The sequence below is a fragment of the Rhinolophus sinicus genome, linkage group LG06 (genome assembly GCF_036562045.2).
Source record: "Rhinolophus sinicus isolate RSC01 linkage group LG06, ASM3656204v1, whole genome shotgun sequence".
NCBI lineage: Eukaryota > Metazoa > Chordata > Mammalia > Chiroptera > Rhinolophidae > Rhinolophus > Rhinolophus sinicus.
This window is the reverse complement of record NC_133756.1, coordinates 154936124-154950332: the sequence shown is the minus strand read 5'-3', so window position 1 is coordinate 154950332 and position 14209 is coordinate 154936124. Positions and strand designations below refer to the sequence as shown.

The following is a 14209-nucleotide window of genomic DNA, read 5'->3' as shown; positions in this document are numbered from 1 at the left end:
TCTTGGAATTGTTTCTTAAATTCTATGAGGATCATAATAGTACCTACCTTATAAAGTTGTGGAAAGGATTAAGTGGGTGAAGATTAGGATTTAGAATACTAAATGGCACAAATTTTATATTAATGTGTATATATACACATATATTATTTTTATTTGTATTTATAGTAGCAAGAGTAGTATAATGCATCTGTATTTGTGTAACTCTCAGCACAATACCTGAGACATAAATTCTCAATAACATATGAAGGATACTGAAATTTTTTTGAGTGTATTGGGCTGGATGTTTTCATGCATATCTTTTTTATTCAATCAGACCACCTGTGTCAGGAGGCTTCATTTTTCTTGTCTGTTTGGTGAGACTGAGGAACTTGCCTTGCATTAAGCAATTAATAAGTGAAAGCCCTAATTCCAAAATCAGATTCTAACACCAATTCCTGGGGTCTTCCCAAGTCAGAGAGAGAAGTCTATCATTCTGGATAGTCATGGATAAACACCTCCTAGTAATTGTTGAGTTAATTGATACCTTTATTTATTTCAATAGAAAAATCATGAAATGATCTTTTTCCCCTCAAAATCTTTATCAGACTTTCTTCTCTGTGGACATGAAAGTGGGAAATTGCACCATGCTGAGTTTATCTTGGTGGGCTTCTCAGCAGACCCCCAGTGGCAGCTCATTTTATTTGGAATATTTCTGACAATCTGTTTGATAACCTTGTTGGGGAACATGACCCTGGTTGTCTTAATTCGTATTGGCTCCCGCCTACACACACCTATGTACTTTTTCATTGACAATCTGTCCTTTTTGGATTTTTGGTACACCTCTGAGTATACTCCCAAACTCCTGGCCAGTTGTGTTTCGGAAGATAAATGCATTTCCTTGGCTGGATGCGGAGCCCCGGTGTTCTTCTCCTGTGTTGTTACCTACACTGAGAGCTAGCTCCTAGCAGCCATGGCATTTGACCGCCACATGGCAATCTGTTACTTTGTTTAGATACTGTGTCCAGCTCTCTGTGTACTGGACTCATTGTGGGCTCTTACATAGGAGGGCTGCTGAATGCCATAGCCTATACTGCCAACACCTTCCCCTGAGTGTCTGCTGTAAAAATATCATTGACCACTTCTTCTGCGATGCACCACCATTGGTAAAAATGTCCTGTACAGATACCTAGGTCTATGAAAAAGTCCTCCTGCATGTGGTGGGCTTCACGGTCCTCTCCAGCATTCTTGCCATCCTGATTTCCTGTTTCCACATCCTTATGGCTCTTCTGAGGATCTGCTCAGCCTCAGGAAGGTGCGAGGCCTTCTCCACCTGTGCTTCACACCTCACCTCAGTCATGCTCTTCTACAGATCCCTGCTCTTTATGTTTTCAAGGCCAAGTTCCACCTACTCCCTGGAGAGTCAAAGAGGCTGCCTTGTTCTACACGGTGTTCAACCCATTGCTCAACTCTCTCATCGAGAGCCTGAGGAACAAAGATGTCAAAGCAGCCTTCTGGAAAGCAGCACAGATGCTCAGGCCACGGAGACAGATGAATGTTATCTTTTTGCAGAATGCTCTCCCTGCATTTTCCATATTATTGACTTATAGATCTGTTTGTAAACAATACAATATAATATATCAAGTAAATACAACATGTTACACTTAAAACAATGAAACAGATCAAACCACTCTTTCATTGTTGATTATTACTTTGTTGTGATTAGACTATTTTAAACCTATAATACTGGGTTGTGCGATGTTCCACAATATTGTATTTTTTGCTTCCTAGCAGTACAAGATCTTTCATAAAATTCATTCTCTCCGTTATCTTTGGGTGGTCTTAAAAAGAGAAAAGAGGAATTGGATAGTGTTTGTGCACAAAGTTTGACTTTGAAGCTTGGTGAGCAAATTTTATTGTGTGGGGAAAAGATTTGGAGTGGTTAAACTTGTGGAAATTTACTTAAATTTTATAAATATTTATTTTGAGTAAGGAATTCTCTCCATATTACTCATAAAGCTTTAATTGAATATATAGAAAATATCTTTGTAAACTGTGTCTTCTACATCAGTTTAATATTAGGCAAAATGTTTAAAAGTTGTTTAGGCTACAAAACAAAACAAAACAAAACAAAACAAAAACAAAACAAAACAAAACAAAACAAAACAAAACAAAACAAAACAAAAACAAACCCAAACACTTTTGTAAACCCCTGGAGAAATATGTGTCTCTAGGATTGTGTGTTACCCCAAACACATGGTCTCTCCACAGAGAACGACTACTCTGCCATACTCTCCCCCATTTCATATCACCATGTATTCCCTGTGAGAGAAAATAACATCGAGTGGAAAAACTGAAACAAACCAACCCAAAACAAAACCCCCACTATATTCTAGAGCCAATGCTTTTTTTTTTTTTTTAAGTATATAACCAGAAGGTTTTGAAAACAAAAAGCTCACAGCTCCATATTCACTACATAGCAGGTTTAGTTGATATATATTTTTAATACTCTTTGCAACAACACTGCAAATTAAGGATTTTTTTTCTTACATATGACAAATGAGTAGCTTGAGTCTCAGAAGTTAGAACTTTGGTTATTGAAAGATTATAGCTATTGTTGTAATGAACACATGTATACAATGTATTTAAATTAAAACTTTAGAACAAATAGTTGTAGCCACTTCACTGTTTGTACTAGCACTATTTCTGGTCTTTCTTTTCATCTGCATTCATTAAATAACATCACTGCCCTCTCTCTTAATCACAATAGTCTTAACATTCCTTATTCTTCTATTTACACAGTTCTGTAAGTACTAGACAATAAAGATTAGGGGCATAATCCACATATCTCCAGAATCCATATAACATCTTTATGTCCCCATAAAGCCTATCACGTAGGAAAAAAAAATTGGGTCAATCTGATGGGAGATACTGAAGTCAAATTTAATCCTTTGAGATCTCAGCTATAATATACACACTCTATTTTGCATTAAACCATGATACTACTTTTGAAGAACTATGTTAATATTAAATTGAATCTCTATTTTATAGTAGTCTGATCACTAAAGCAAAACAAACTCATACAAACAAAATCTTTTTCATTGGAATTATTTGAATATCAAAAGAGGTGTTTTTTTTTCCATCCAGTTCTCCAACCTTCCCCCAAAGCCGTCCCTTTTCATCGAGCATTTATTTGAGAAATTTATGTCAATTTAGACTTCAGATAATGTGAACCTGAAGGACTTTTTCAGAGCTTCTTTCACATCTTTATTCCTCAGACTGTAGATCATGGGGTTCAACATGGGGAACAGCACAGTGTAAAACATAGAAACCATTTTGTCCCTCTCAAGGGAATAGCTGGAACTTGGGCGAGAGTAGATGTAGAGAATGGAGCCGTAGTACAAGGTGACAGACATCAGGTGGGAGGAGCAAGTGGAGAAGGCCTTGAGGCGACCCTGGGGGGAGCGGATCCTCCGGATGGCATGGATGATGAAGAGGTAGGAGGCGAGTATGAACACAGAGGGGGCAACAACGTTGGAGGCCAGGAGGAAGTGTAGCACAGCCTGGTAGCTCTCCTCCACGTCACAGGCCAACTTCACCAGGGGTGGGACATCACAGAAAAAGTCATCAATGATGTTGTTACCACAAAACTCCAATGAGAAGGTGTTGCTGATGAGTATGACAGCGTTGACAAAACCTCCAGTATAGGAATATATCACCAAACAGTTACACAATCTCCTTGACATGGCCTGAGCATAGAGCAGGGGGTTGGAGATGGCCACATAGCGGTCATAAGCCATGGCAGCCAACAGGTAACACTCACTATATGCCAGTCCAGCAGAGAAAAAGAACTGAGCTACACAGCCAGCAAAGGAGATGCTTTTGTCTTCAGAGATGCAGGTCACTAGGATCTTTGGGGTGTAGACAGAGGAATACCAGAGATCCAGAAAAGACAGGTTCCCAATGAAAAACTACATGGGTGTGTGTAGCCGGGAGTCCTTACAGATCAACATTATGAGGACGGTATTTCCTACCACGGTCACAGAGTACACACCAAGGAACAGCACGAACAGGACCAGCTGCATCATGGGGTCTGTTGTGAAACCCACGAGGATGAACTCAGTCACCGTGTGATTGCTTCTCGCCATGACTTAAAGAGAGCTCACCTACAGATGGAAGAGGGAAGAGTTTAATTCCTTCAACCAGTACTAAATGAGGGCTTTCTCTGTGCTAGGCCTCTGAGATGTGCTTAAGGCTGTGGATGTTAGAGTAAGAAAGATCTGAGCAGGAGTCTTGTCTGACTTGGGCAGGTGATGGGAGTTTTCTGAGCCTCAACATATTCATTTCGATAAAAGGCGTTTAGTAACAGGAAAGCTTTAGTGCTGTTGTGGGTTTACTCATTTTTAGGAAAACATTTCTTGAGCCCCAGGTACTGTCCCAGCATTGGGATACAGCAGTGAGAATGATTGGGCTGGGCCTTATTCTATGGAGCCTTTATTTAGAAGACAGAGATACATAATAAATAAATAAGTATAGAAATATTTTCAGTGAATGTTGGATGATATTAAGAAAATAAAATGGGATGATTGATGGGCTGAAAATGAACTAAGGGAGGAGCTAATTAAATTTAGACACAGAGAGAAATGCCCCCCTCCTATTTCCCAGCTAGACATGGACAAGTTGTTCAAAGCCCATGAGAAGTAAAAAAGTCCCTATAGTTTAGATGGTGGTGACACTTGAAGGGTGACAGAATAGTTCACCTCAAAATATGCCACTTTGGCATAATGATTACTTTGAGCTTATAATGATTATAATGGCATTTTGTAAAACAGCAGATACAAGAGACACTCTGATCCCCCATTTCTTCCTGAAAACAGGAACTAAAACTCTCATGTGAGAGCTTCCCTCTCTGATACAAGGAGAAAAAAACATTCTTATTATTAGGGAGAGAAAGTGAGATAAAAAATATTCTGCACCAAAAAACCTGGTTAATATATATATATATATATATATATATATTTTTTTTTTTTTTCCTTTTTCATCCATGTTGTACCATCTATCATTATTTTATTCTTTTTTATTGCTGAATAATATTCCTTTATGTGAATATACCACACATTGTTTACCCATTCATCAATTGATGAACATTTCATTTTTTCTACCTTTTGAAAATTATGAACAATACTACTAATGAGCAGTCTTGCACAATTTGTGTAAGGACATATGTTTTCACTTATCTTGAGTAGATACCTAGGAGTAGAACTGCTTAGTCACATGGTAAATTTATATTTAACATTTTGAGGAATATTCAATATAAATTGAACTTTGTGTTTTTGATTCACGTTTTTCTAAGGACAAATGATGTTGAGCATATTTTCATGTACTTATCAGCTATTTGTTTATCTTCTTTGGAGAAATATCTATTGAAATCTTTGGCCCATTTTTAATCAGGTTTTTTGTTTTTATTGTTGAAGTGTAAGAGTTCTTACATATTCTGGCTACAAGTTTCTTATCGGATACATGACTTGCAAATATTTCCCCCCATTCTCTGGGTTAGCTTTTCACTTTCTTGATGGTCTCCTTTAATGTAGAAATGTTTTTAAATTTGATAAAGTCCATTTTATTTTTTCTTTTCTTGTTTGCCTTTGGTGTCTTATTTAAGAAACCATTGCCTAACCCAAGGTCACAATGATTTGCTCTTTTTATTCTAAAACTTTTATAGCTTCAGTTCTTACATTTAGGCCTATTATCCATTTTGAGTTAATTTTTGTATATGGTGTGAAGGAGGGGTCCAACTTTATTTCCTTGTATGTAAATAACTAGATGTCACAACACCATTTGTTGAAAGGACTATTCTTTCCTCACTGTACTGCCTTGTCAAAATCAGTTGACCATAGTTTTAATTCTCTCTTGTTCCTGTAACAATCTACCTCATACTTAGTGGCTTAACCCAACACAAATGTATTAACTTACAGTTTAGTAGATCAGAAGTACAACATGGGAACAACTGAGCTGAAGTCAAGATGTCGGTCGGGCTGTGTTCCTTTCTGGAGGGTCTAAGGGAGAACCCATTTCCTTGCCTTATGCAGCTTCTAGAGACGGCTCACATTCTTTGGGTCATGATCCCTCTCTTCCATCTTCAAAGCCAGCACCATTGTATCTCTATGACCATTCGCTCATAGTTAAATCTCCCTCTGATTCTCTCTTTTCAACTTTTAAGGACTTCTGTGATTACATTGGGCCCAGCCGATAATCCAGGATAATCTATTTTAAAGCCAGCTGATTAACAATTTTAATTTCCATTTCTATGAAACAATATTCACAGCTTCCAGGGATTAGAACATGGGTATTTTGGGGAAGCATTATTTTACCTATCCAAACTATCAATGTAAGGGGTTGTTTCTTGACTCTGCATTCTATTCCGTCCATCTTCGTGTCTATCTTATGCCAGTACCTCATCATCTTAATTTTGTAGCTTTGTAGTAAATTCGTTTATGCATTTAGTTTTTTTCTCCCTTGTCCTGTTTTGTAATATTAATTGCTCTTTTTGTTTTTTGTCTCTAATAGTGAGAAATATTACATCTCCTTGTGAACTCTCAGCAGTTTCAGAAACTTCAATAGAAAGATGGTGGAGATATTTCAAAAGAAGCCCTTTCTTAGCCCTTATCACATCATTAGTATGATTATATTAGTACATAAACGAACTCCGGACTGGTTGTGAGGAACAAGCAAAATTTCCATGTACCTATAACATCTGAATTAGGCAACTTACCTAAAATTCTCAGCAACACCATCACTTCAACAGAATTCAAATCTGCCTATCCCAGAATTTTTTATATCAGTTTGTGGCTCCCAAGGGTTGTAGATTCCTCCAGCCTCTCAGGATTTTACAGTTTGGGAAATAACTAACAAGGCAATTAAACAAAATTGTATATTGACAAATTGGGTATTATTTCATGATGCAGAAAAAATTTTTGAGACTACTATGTCCAGGTGAAAATGTAATCAGCCATAATTTGCATTCTTATTCTCTCTTGAGTTGTGTAGAACTAAACTAAGCATATGCATGCTCATGTATTATGTATACTACATTACTCATATGCATATTAAAGCACATATGTTCAATGATTCTAATATTTTTATTCTATGTTGAATATGTTTCTTTTGTCCTTCCAAATCCATTGGCTACAGTTTTAACCTCCTCTTTGCTTCAGGATACCCAGCTGTATTTACTGCATTGGTGGGCTCCTTTGCTCTCTATCTACTTAATGGGTTTAACCAGAGGTTGTCACTGGCAGGGAAGAGAGTGAAGTGAGAGCGGTTTCCTCCAGGCTCCTTACCTGCAGAAATGCCACAGCTAGCTGCATCCCTGGACCAAGACCATAGATTCTGGCAGGTGACTCTCTTTCAAAGTTCTCCCTCCAAGACTCATAACCTCTCTTTCTTCTTGTACTTTCAGGGGTAAGGGAGGTAATAGGTCTCAGAAGTTACTAGTCCTAGAATTTTTACACTGTTCCGTGGGAATTCCCTACACCACACACATTGCTTTGTAATAATCCCTTTATTAAACCTTCCCCAAATCAACCAGTTTAAGTGGCCATGAGCTACCTGCCAGGTTCATTACATCATACTGGTCCTAGAAGTACTTTCAGGAGATAATCATTCAAATAGAATTGGATTGTTTACATATTTGAGGATTAGATGTATAAACCCATCATGGTGGGAAATGAGGCACTGGTAATCTACGGCATCCAGTGCCATCAAATGTACTTAAATGATCACAGATGGCATCATGGAATGAAGGACAGGTAGAGGGCAAAGCACTAAGAGATTAATTTTCTGCGGCACAGTCATACAAATAGAGATTGTAAATATCATGTGATGAGTTAGCTTCTGCTGAAATTTAAACCTGTGAGTATCCAACTGAAAGAAACAAACAAAAAAACACCAAGTAGCCAGAAAGTCAGATTGCAGTGCAAAACTGTCAGAGATATGATAGGACCAATTACTCACAGATACCACACACTTTAGATGGTAACCAAGTATTGACAATATCAGGTCAATCTTATTTAATAAAACTCAGAAGGGTTTTGTTTAAGACTGCCATTCCTCAGGGATAGATATATTCAATCACAATTTTCTTTTATATCCTGCATTGAGTTTTGCTGAATCCAAATATATTTATAACAGATATGTATCTATATATGTATATTTGATATTGATAAACGCATAGGTACTGATATTTCTATAGGGTGCTGGGTATCTTCCATTTGCCCCTCTAGATTAACTGCCAACCCTTTCCATCCTGCTCTCTACTCCAGGAGACCAACCTGTACAAATTGTGTCAACTAATTTGGCCAATAGTAGAGGACCTGAATGGAGAAAAAAGCCTGAGTTCAAAATATTTCTTTCTGGAATCTATCCCTGCAGGGTCAGGGAAGGCCACATTCACCCCTAAACAGAGGCCAACGTTTCTGTCTGGGTGCCCTTGCCACACAATCTCTCTCCCTCTTTCTCTGGGTTCTGGAAATGTTCTTACCACTTTTCCCTTGAGGCCTAGATTTAGTAACGTGCTGTGTCAAAGGACTAATCTACCCTCTGGTTTTCCCATACTCTGCTCACACCTTTGTAAATAGTCCCTTTATTAAATTCTTCTTAAATTGGCCGGTCTGAGTGGGCCATCTGTTTTCTGACAGCACTCTGACTGATACATTCATAACTATTAGGATGAGCCCTAGAATCAAAGCTTTGACACTTACGTCTCTGAGATTAGTTTGCTCACATATTTAAAAATGTGCAAATATATCACTTGCCAGGGAAATGGGGCACTGATAAGCCATGGTATGTAGTGGCATCATGATAATTTAAATGACCGCCAATAATATCTTAGCATGAAGTGCAGTAAGAGAGCAAAGCATTGAAATACTAAAAACTTTGAAATTGCGATAGCTTTGGTTATAAAAATCACGGGGTCTTTTGAATTGAAAACTCTGATTATCCTACTGTGAACACGAAAGGGAAGTTGGGAAGCCTCAACTATAGGTTTGAAGAAGTTTCTCATGTCCTTTGATCCTTTAGAAAAGGTATGGTTCAGGTCCGACCCAGGGCCTGATTGTAAGGACTACAGAAAAACAATACCAACTAAATGCCTAACACGGTCAGAGGTTTTACGGTAAGCTGAAAGAATTTATGGAGGGAAGACTTGGGACCATAAAAGAATAGAATAGGAATATTGGGCAAACCATCCTTGTTCGAAGAACTGTCCCTAGCTTCCCCCACCTGAGGGAATCAGCTTTCCCCTGCACAAAAGTCTTCCAATGACTCCATGTAGGGAGTTGCCTTACGAGCTCCCATAATTCACCTCAGCACCCACCCTCTACAGTGAAAGTTAAGTATCACTAGCCCAGAGGAAGAAATCAAAGACTTGCTCTTAGAGGAAATACACACTAGAAAAGTTTTCAGATCTCACCAATCTGTATTGGCAGGAATTTGGGAAGCACATATGGGATTGGGTTCTAAAAGTGGTAAACCAAGGAGAATGAAACGTAAGGATTAATCAAGCCAAATTTATCAACCCAGATGCACCCATATAGAATTCAGGAACTTGTGTTTCCTTAAGAACCTTAGGAATTTATACTATAATTAAACATTCAATATAATTGATTCTTTTGAACTATGTGAATGCTTATGGAAGACAAAACATTCCAAAACAACGATAACAAAATATGTTAATATCAATACCATAGATTTACTTTCCTTAGTTTGTCTATATTTAGTGTTGTAACTTCCTTAGATTATTTATATGCTTATTTTTAATCGTTTTGTGTTTTAGTAATATTATTTGGAACTTTCCTGGAGTTGAGGTAACTTTACAAGATAAAAAAAAAAAAATCTTCTCAGTCTAGCAGTGGTTTCTTATCTGGAAAATAGAACAGTTTTCTTAAAGTAAGTACAAGGGAGCAAAATGTCAAATGGTTAATTTTTCTTTTTTATAGTTAAACTTTTAATGTCAATATGAGTTTTTATATCCACTATTTTAAACAAAAGTTTGTGTTTCTTTGCCAAATAGTGTCTCCCTCTAAAATAATTTTTTTCAATTCTCAGCCTGCATTACATAACCCATTTTATATTAGTATTATATATATATTAATTTAATACATGAGATTTGTTCAAGAATAATTTAATATTGTAATAACTTTATCCTAATTAATAAGTGTACTCAATCTTCATCCATCATATCAGAGATTGAGTCTCTGATATTGAGTCTCATAATTAATTTTTCATTTAAGAACTATGATCTAATTCAGAATACTAGAATTATCCTGTCTCAACTTGCTTATTCTGTATGAAACTGTTACTGATTACTACTAGTAGTAGTGGTCATCAGTGGTGATTATTCCTTTCTGATCTTTGTAAACCTAATTTTACTAGAACTACTTGAAAATTATAATTCTTTACACTTCTTATTTGCTGCTTTTACCCATAGACATGGCATATCTATATTTATTTAAATTTCTGTATGTTTTTATACACTCTATTTACTTAATCATATCACTACCTTTAAAATCAAATCAAAATGAAATAATCTATTGTATTTACCCCTCTTTTATTTTATATTTTATTTTTACTCTTGGCTTTCACTAGTTCAATATATTGCAATTAAAAATATGTTATTTTGGTTGTTATCTTGATTTTTTTTTGATACTCAGAATATCACAACTTCACCAACATGAGACTCTTTAAGTTGGTTCCTTTTGTCCCTGTCCCCATCATTGGTAGAAGCATCCACGTTTTCTAGACACAACAGACTCTTTCAGGCACATATATTTTCTCACTCAAAAAACACTGACTGAACTACCCTCTCAGAATTCCTGATTCTATTAGACAGGCAATAGTACTAGGGATACAAATTTAGGTGCAAAGTGTGCACACACAGAATATCACGGGACATAATGGGTTGTATTATTTTAGTATGGATAGAGGGGTGGTCTGAGGTGTGTCTCTACACTGTTTCATGAGCTGTAACTAATAGATTGACTGAGCAGGGACTTAGAATAAAACAGCAAAATTAGTGACAAGGAAGTCGGGAGAGGTGTATGGATGGATCTCCTGGAAAGGACAGTGAAGATATTCATGTTCCATTATAAATGTCCACTAGGGGGCACTGCTTACAGAAAGGACATTCAGTGATCAGGTAGACAAACAAGCGCACTGAGAATGTTGGTGAGCTCCTTTCCCTGGGAAGCTCTGTACTCGGACAGTGGGCACATTGCAAATTGGCGGCAGCAAGCGGGGAGGCTACGTATGAACACAACAGAACTGGTTTCGCTTTTATTTTTGCATCTCCTTTTAGCCATCTTCAAGACAATTCTAATCACAGGCACCACCAACTTGTCTCACCTAACTGCTGCCACTACTCTGTTTTTTGTTTCCTAAAGTCTGCTTCATGACAGCCAAGGCAATTTAAAATCATAAATCAGATCATAATATAGTACCGCTTAAAATCCTCAGGTATTATAATCAGGATAAAATCTAACCTCCTTACCATGATCTAAAACTGTATTACTTAAAGTATGGTTCAAAAGCCAGCAGATGAACATGTCTGGTGTCTTAAAAAAAAAGAAAAAATTAAACGTATTGGGTGACATTGGTTAATGAAGTCACATAGGTTTCAAGTGTACATTTCTATAACACATCATCTGTATATTGCGTTGTGTGTTCACCACCCAGAGCTTGTTACAAGGGAAGACTCTGGCCCTGCCTCAGACTACTGAACTAGAATCTGCACTTTAACAAGAAACGTATGTGATTCATATGCATATTCAAGTTTGAGCCCCACTCGTCTAGAAGATCCTGCATACTTTGTCCCCTACCTACTTTTTTTTTTTTAAAGATTGCATAGTTATATATGAGTTGATTTTTGTATATGTGTGTGATAAGGGTCCACTTTCACTCTTTTGCATGTGGATATCCAGTTGTCCCAGCAACATTTATTGAAGAGAGACTACCTTTCCCCATTGTGTTCTTGGCACCCTTGTTGACGATCAGTTGACCGTATATTCCTGGGGTTATTTCTGGGTTCTCTATTCTGTTCCATTGGTGTGTATGTCTGTTTTTATACCAGTATCATACTCTTTTGATTACTGTAGCTTTGCAATATATTTTGAAATCAGCAAGTGCGATGTCTCCAACTTTGTTCTTGTTCAAGATTACTTGGACTGTTCATGGTTTTTTGTGATTCTGTATACATTTTATAATTGTTTTTTTTCCTATGTCTGGGAAAAATGCCATTGGAATTTTGATAGGGCTTACATGGAGTTTGTAGCTTGCTTTGAGTAGTATGGGAATTTTAATAATATGGAATATGTCCTTGTGCCGACCATGTCCCTAGACAGCGTATATATGAATGTGAGAAATCTTTTTTTTTTGTCTTTAACCTTGGAAATTTTAATTATGATGTGTCTTTTTTTTAATTTATTTTTTAAATTTATTGGGGTGACAATTGTTAGTAGAATTACATAGATTTCAGGTGTACAATTCTGTATTACATCATCTATAAATCCCATTGTGTGTTCTCCACCCAGAAAATGTGAGAAATCTTTAAGTGCTTTTCATATGACTTATGAACTAGTCAAACCTAGGCAAGTGATCTGTCCTTTTCAGATTTAAGTCCAGTGGAGTCTTTTCTGTCTGTAGTAGCTTCCATTGCAATCCAGAGTTAGTGAACTCTGAGGAGACAACACCTGGGGACATCTAATTCTGCAAGACTCCAGCTTTATCAGCATAAAATAGAACTGGACATTCCAAAAAGGTTTAGATAGATGTGATACTTTTTAGATTGTGTTCACACAACAATTCTTAAAATTTGGAATACAGTCGGGAAAAAAGTGGACGTAATAACATAGAACTTCCTAAGAGGATGAATATTTGAGGCTTAGCTCAATCCACAAATGTATCTTTTTTCCCCCAGTAAAAATATTGGAAAAATAAGGCTTCAAGGGCTCACCTGGGGAAATTTAAAAATATCTATTCCTGCGTCTATTTAATTGACTCAGGATAAGGCTTGGGCATTGATATTAAAAACAAACAAACAAATGGCAACAACCAACTATAGTGCATTTAAGATTTGAGAATCACCAGATGAAGTGATATTATGACGTGGAGGCATTAGGTGGCTCGTCTGGCTCTTTGTACATTAAAGGTCCTTAATTAATGTTAACCTTTTACTTTCCTCTCTTCCTCTTTTCCTACCTTTCTTCCTTCTTTTATTCTCCTTAGCTCCAAAACAAGGGAGCAATGTAGTGGTCTAGATATTTTATGGCTGTTTGAAAGATGAATAAACTGAAGCTCATGCAAGTGAAATGGTGTGTTTGAACTCACAAGACTTTCCTGACCTCACTGTTTTCTTATAAACAGTTTATGTTTGGTTGCTAGGCAATAGTAGATGGTTTCAGAGTTTGCTATGATTAGAGAGAAGAGAACCTAGGGTTCAAACTTGCTACACGGATAATTGAGAGTATAGACTAGAGTCATAACGATCTCTAAAATCTAGTTGATTCTAGGAAATGACTCTATGTATGGTCTCTGAAGTGGGCATTTTAGGTTTTGCTGTTCTTATGATGAATACACACCCATTTTCATGATAACCCGTATTAGGCAATAGAGAAGGATGAAGGCCCCCTGGACACGTGGGAGGCATGAAACGTTTAGCCAAGATAAAGGTTCAGATGCAGGGGGGAGAAAAGAGGGGAGCAACCAACAAACACATCCACCAAAAATCCTTCAGAACAAATAATTAAATTGTAATGACCGATCTGGGACATTATCCCACAAGAATCTAAAGTTCAGCCTCAGGTTTTAAAATGAGAATCCTCAGATGACTTAGGGATTCCACTGTGTATGCGTTCGTGATCTTTATGTTTGTTCTATAAAAGGGCCGAGTTGGATTATAACAGTACGTATCTTATTTGTAGTTACCATGGCTAAAGATTTATTTCATCCCCATGGAATTGTATTTTTTGTACATGGATATCATGTCTGTTTTGTTTTCTGTTAGTCATTGTTTGCATGAGTATGTGGTGAGGACAGGTATGAAGCACATTATTTCTATGCAACACTTATGGCCTTAGGGTATGTTTTGTCTGCTATGTCTGTTTGCAATTGACTATTGAGATATAAAAAAATAGTAATGGTAAAATAAAGCCATCAGTTGTTTAACTTAAGGACATTTTGG

At 36.9% G+C, this 14209-nt stretch overlaps 1 protein-coding gene and 1 pseudogene across 1 annotated transcript; one reads left to right on the top strand and one right to left on the bottom strand.

Annotated features, from left to right (window-relative positions):
• Positions 1-599: 599 nt before the first annotated feature.
• LOC109435469 (olfactory receptor 9G4) lies at positions 600-1644 on the top strand (annotated as a pseudogene).
• A 1544-nt stretch (positions 1645-3188) lies between these two features.
• On the bottom strand, positions 3189-4124 carry LOC109435468 (olfactory receptor 9G19). The gene is given in 1 exon segment (XM_019713404.2): positions 3189-4124. A coding segment is annotated over 1 exon segment (936 nt).
• Between the last annotated feature and the right edge of the window lie 10085 nt (positions 4125-14209).